At 37.2% G+C, this 6,065-nt stretch overlaps 1 protein-coding gene across 2 annotated transcripts; it reads right to left on the bottom strand.

Moving 5' to 3' along the window:
- Positions 1-329: 329 nt before the first annotated feature.
- Positions 330-3,532, bottom strand: LOC106424451 (calcium-dependent protein kinase 9). Of its 2 annotated transcripts, XM_048776539.1 has the most exons (9): positions 3,304-3,532; positions 2,167-3,133; positions 1,866-2,009; positions 1,594-1,746; positions 1,400-1,515; positions 1,169-1,336; positions 959-1,086; positions 791-890; positions 330-711 (listed from the first exon to the last, which is right to left on the bottom strand). In XM_048776539.1, exons 2-9 carry the CDS (start codon positions 2,891-2,893, stop codon positions 619-621), a joined length of 1,629 nt encoding a protein of 542 aa, XP_048632496.1. In that variant the 5' UTR covers positions 2,894-3,133; positions 3,304-3,532; the 3' UTR covers positions 330-618. The 2 variants fall into 2 exon arrangements, with proteins under 2 accessions (XP_048632496.1, XP_048632495.1); XM_048776538.1 differs by having other exon boundaries at positions 2,167-3,434.
- Positions 3,533-6,065: the final 2,533 nt, after the last annotated feature.

Here is a 6,065-nt window from a genome sequence, read left to right as displayed (position 1 = left end):
TTTAGATATCAAAGTGGGATTGTTATTTTAATAGCACAAAAAAAATTATTTATAATAGCACATCTAATTTGCGTACTACATTTCTAAAACTCGTATACCAATTTCGTATAGGAGGAGTAGACATGTACTCTTAGTTTTTATTATTACTACGAGGTTGTTGCCCCTAATTTTCCTTAGATTAATGTGCTGAAAAATGTTTAAAGCAAAGCTTCTAGTATTTTGCATTTACGAAAAAGACAGCCGTTTCACCAAATGTCAAAAAGGAAAAAAGCTTGTCCGTCTGATGTTGTCGGAAAAGTGGAGTTGGTTTGTGTTTCGAATCAGGTTAATAAAAACACTGCAAAGATCATATAATCTTGGAAAAGAAATTAAACTTCTCTTTCTCTCATAGCACAACAGCCTTGGTACAGAACACACAAAGAATAATAGACAAAACAGAATAAAAGTACGTTGTCAAAAAAAAAACAGAATAAAAGTACAAAACACAAGCAATAGAGTTCTGGGTATATTCCTGTTTTTGTCTGAACAAACATTAATTAATACAGCTCCTGATTTTCTGGATTAGATACATACCGTTTCTCCTCCTCTTGATACTTTGAATCCAGAAGCAATGTCCCTTTAGAAGAGCCGCGGTGGTTGTTGTTGTTGTTGCTGTTGTGGATTTCCACTTCTCATCATCGCGCAGAACTCTTCATAGTTGATTCTACCATCCTGCATAAGGAGGAGCAAAACAAACATTATGACTAAGACTAGCTTTCTTGAAAGAAGGAGATGTTTCAGTTTAACTTACGTTATCAGAGTCCACATCTGAGAGAACCTCTTTGATTGTTGCATCATCTCCCATTCCATACTCCTTCAACGCCACTTCGAGCTCATCTATTGTAATGTATCTGTCCATACATGCATAAGATGGTGAGCCCTCTTACAAATTAACTGAGTAAGAAACAGTTCAACTTACCCACTGCCGTCTTTGTCAAAATGCTGGAAAGCCTTGTAAAGATTCTCATCACTTTCAAGCCTGTGTCTATGCATAGTTGCAGTAATGAACTCAATGTAGTCTATTGACCCGTTCCCATCAACATCAGCCTAATCACAACCCCCCATGAATATGAATTTCTTAAGAGAGTTAAAGAAACGGAATATAAGTTCAGATTAAGACCAAACTTACAGCATCCATGAGCTGCTTCACTTCAGCTTCTGTGAGTTTAGATCCCAACTTGGCTAACCCTTCTTTCAATTCTTCATATGTGATTGTGCCACTGTTGTCTGTGTCTATGTTAGCAAACATTGCCTTCAATCCTTGGATCTCCTCCGTGTTAATATTCTCCGCGATAACCTATTCAGAATCTAAATCTTTAGCACAAACGAAAAGTTCATATTCCAAAGTTTTAGAAGTTACCTTTAAGGCAAGTTTCTTTAGCTTATTCATTGCTCTAAACTGTTTCATCCTTGAGAGAACAGCACTGTCAATTGGCTTGTCAGATGCTTCTCCACCTTCTCTAAGCCATGGATGCTCTGCACAAACCAACCAATCCAAGTCTCAGGATCAGGAAGGAACATATAATGTAACCCTCCCTAACAGGGTTTACTTACCAAGAACATCAGCAGCAGAGATCCTCCTTTTTGGATCAGCAGTCAGCATCTTACGCACAAGATCTTTAGCACTGTTGGAGATTGAAGGCCAGGGCTGGCTTTCAAAGTCGATATGGCCTTCCAATATCGCATCAAATATCCCTTTCTCGGTTTCTACATAGACAGATGAAAAAGCAACAACAATGTTTATGTTAGGTATCAACTGTTCTATGAAACATTATGAATAAAATGTAGTCACAAGAGATACAGAGAGAGATAGAATGTTGCATTACCAGCCCAAAACGGGGGCACACCACTAAGGAGAATGTATAATATGATTCCAGCACTCCATATATCAACTTCTTTCCCGTATCTACGACGCAAGACTTCAGGAGCTACATAGTATGCACTCCCAACAATGTCTCTATATACTTTTCCTGTAAAGAAGAACAGTAAGCTAACATCAAATTTTACCAAAGAGTTATCTCAAGACATGAGCAGTTTCATCTAAATGCAATTCACAGACCAAGAAACACAGGACACAAACAATATAACCAGGAAAGGAGAAACAGATTTGTTTGTTTATATTATTACCCTCTTCAATGAAGACAGACAAGCCAAAATCAGTAGCCTTGATCAAAGCCTTGTCATCTTTACTAGAAAGCAAAAAATTCTCAGGCTTCAAGTCTCTATGCAACACACCCATGAAATGGCAAATCTTGACAACGTTCACAATCTGTCTACACACAGACGCAGCCGCTCTCTCACTGTAATGCCCCTTAGCAATGATCCTATCAAACAACTCGCCACCAGCGCAAAGCTCCATCACCAGATTCACAGCCTTCTCATCCTCATAAGCCCCTTTGAACTCCACAATGTTAGGCTGCCCACTCAAATGCTGCATTATCTGAATCTCTCTCCTCATGTCGTCCTTGTCAGCTTTCGTCACCAGCTTCTTCTTCGAGATGGACTTGCAAGCGTACTTCTTCCCCGTCGAGTTCTCTGTGCAGAGATACGTTACACCGAACTGCCCTCGTCCTAGCTCTTTCCCCAGTGTGTAGAACAGCTTCACGTCCTCGTAAGCGTTCTCTAGGATAGAAGTAGAACTGCTCTTTGCCGCTTTGGGGCTTGGTGCCGGCGCAGCCATTCTCCACGGCGGCGGTTGGTTCGTCTCGGATGATGGTTTCTCCGGCGTCTGGCTTCTCGGCTGTGGAGTATACGACGGCGGATCTTGGTGGGTCTGATCCACTTCAACTGATCTGGTCTGCCCGTTTTGCTGAGGCTTCATCAATCCATGGTTCTTGGCAAAGCAATTTCCCATGATTCTAGCTCAAATTACGACGACCCAGAGAAGAAAGATCGAAACTTTAGCTCAAACTCCGACGACCCAGATAAGAAAGATCGAAACTTTGGCAAAGTCAGCTCAAGTGAGGACGACCCAGAGAGAAAAGATCGTAACTTTGGCTAAGTTAGCTCAGATTCTGAAGACCCAGAGAAGAAAGATCGCACCTTTTAGCAAAGTCAGCTCAAATTCTGAAGACCCAGAGAGAAAAGATGGCAGCTTTTGGATGATAGAAGTGAATATTTTGCAAATGATCAAAGAAGGAAACAACAGAGAAATTTATGAAAGTCAGATTCGTTAGAAAAAATTAGTTGGGGATGTTTCTTATTATTATAATATAAAGACGTGGAAGCATCACTTCGGCAACGCTTTCAGATAAATATTATTACCTTAATTCATCAAGCAAAAATAATGATCGCCAGATGGATTTGAGGATTTATTTAAAAATCAGAGAGTTGAAAAAGTTGCAGAGTAAATCATGAGAAGCATGAATGGAGAACAAGTGGTGGTGGGTTCGTTCATATTATAAGAGAGGGAGAGGGCGGCTTTTTCTGGGAAAGACAGATAGATGTTGAAAAGTAAAGAGTCTATTATTCAACACGGAGTCAAACTCTTTCTCAATTAGTCTTTTTTAATTACTTTTTAATTTGTTCATCATTTCACATGAATGTTTTTCTTCTTGTCTTGTGTTTAGATTTGCACTTTTGCTTGGGACATTTTTTAGAACCTCTCTTGTTGTTTTGTACTTGTCCAGTACTGCAGTGTGAACATTTTTTGACTTAACCAAAGGCCTTAGGCTGGTGGCACTTGAGGGATAATCCCAATACGGTGAACCCGCAGTTCGATCCCCGTTGGCCACCAGAATTTAACATTGCACTTTTGGGACCCACAGAATAGTCGGTTGATTTCGGTCGCCGGACACAGTGGTTAAATCAAAAAAAAAAAAACATTTTTGACTTGGGTGTATAAGTTTCTTTACTTGGATTCTATCAAACTAACTATTTCAGATACACAAATAAACTTATATTTAGAAAACTTTACTCTGTTGAAAAAAAAAAAGAAAAAAACTTTACTCTTAAAAGATAATTAATGTTCAAAACCTTTTGGAGATATATAATTCCTTTTGATTGTTTTCCTGTTGTTACATTACATTTGAAAAATAATTTATTATATAATTGCTTAAAGCGATTAGTTGACTGGTTTATCAAGTATCATATAGGCAAGAAAGGATGATCTTTACAACTTTGAATAATGGATATGTGATATGACCAATTCTACTCGTTTATATACTTACGAATATGATTTTGTGTATCTTCTTGGCTGAGAAAAAAAAATCCATCAAGTTATATGATTTTAGTGGATGGACGCCGATACTAAAATAAACATTAGTAACCTTAAATCATCAAGGTTATACATGATTATACGGGCTAAATATATATATTGATTCACATTAGTCTTCCGCTACTAAGTTTTGTTTTCCACTGCTACTAAGTCAGATAAAATGTCTATATCAATTAGGCCGGGTATATACATAGTATATATACTTAAATATCGTAGAAAAATCTCTCTTTTTGTTTAAATGGATTTTGATTGTGATTTTGAATATCTTCTTTAAAGTCTCGTCTTTCAGGCGCGGTTTAAATTAACTTTTGAAGGGTTAAATGGTATTGAGCTTGTAGTGGGACGGTTTTACATCCTAGCTTCCCCCATCACCAGGTTGTTGGTACCATTAATCTGATCTGGCAAATAACAACTTCACATTGCAGTGCACTCATCCCATGCCTTCACATTGATTTTCGAAGCTGCATTAACTTCTCCATTTAATTCTCTTATTCTTTTAACTTTAATATTTTGTGGTCGAGAATGTATTAGGGCATCTTCATCCTACTCTATTTTTCCTCTAAAATTGAATAAAAGTGAATATAGAGTAAGGAATGTTCTAACCCAACTCCATATCTCACTCCATAATGAAATTTACTCCATAAATGTAGTAATTTATTTTTTGTTTGTTCATCACTCCATTATGAAGTGGGAAATGGAGTAGGGTTGGAGCAATTTTACTTCATTTTCACTTTTACTCCATTTTGGAAAAAAAAAATGAAGTTTTACATTGGAGATGCTCTTATGTTTTCAGCGCATTTGAACCTTAGATCAAATCGTGTTTAGATGGAATTTTAGGATATAAGAAGTAAGGATCAGAGCAAAAGACATGTTTTGGGGCAAGATAGATAGATTCACTTTAGATCGATTGTTCCTTTTTCGACAAAAATCTGCATAATATTCATATTCCTTAATTTTTGGTCTGGCTTCCACTTAGAAACTTACGCATGACAAGTTTTGACGTATATTTTTTCAGCCATTGATAGCTACTTTACTTTTGAAATTGAATTTTGATAGCTTGAAAGATTTAAGTAAGATGGTAGGGTCCAAAATGTGCGTGATATGGCCACACCACTACGTGTTCATGCCTACCTTAATTGAATACAATAAGTTATCTGATTTTGGGACTTCATACTCTTATATTATAAATTCTCTAACAAAGACAATTTCTTTTAGTAATGTATTGTTTAACATATCACATAGCTTGAATTGATCCACATTCTTATGTATGACTATTTTGTAATATGACTAAGTGTTTGATGTAACTAGTGTTGTGGTAGCCACCATTGCAGGGGCCATGGAAGGTCACACCAAAGACATCAGATTAAATAAAGGTGGTTTTGGTAGGAGTTGTGGCTGGAGTTATCACCACGGACCAACTCTTTGGAGTGATGGATGCTACATGGTGATCAACCTTTGTCTAAGGAAATTGTCACTCTATATATGAGGACGTTATAAAATGTCATCATAGTACAAAAATGTAATCATAATCTTATAATCGCATTTCATATGGTTTGCATAGATTGGGAAGGAAGCTAGAGAAGTATGGCCACACACATTTCATATGGTTTGCATAGATAAGTGGTTTCTTAGAATGCAAGCGACTTGCCCCATTTGTAGAGACCCATCTTTCATATCACACTTGTACATAGTTCATCTCTCTATTTTCTAAATGTTCTTCCCAAAGAAAGAACTATGTACAGAAAAAAACAAATGAATTTATCGACTAAAATGTTATGGGGATTGGTAGGGGCATCATAGCCCAGTGGGT

This window comes from Brassica napus, chromosome A3 (genome assembly GCF_020379485.1).
Source record: "Brassica napus cultivar Da-Ae chromosome A3, Da-Ae, whole genome shotgun sequence".
Classification (NCBI taxonomy): domain Eukaryota; kingdom Viridiplantae; phylum Streptophyta; class Magnoliopsida; order Brassicales; family Brassicaceae; genus Brassica; species Brassica napus.
This window is presented reverse-complemented; position numbering and strand designations above follow the sequence as displayed.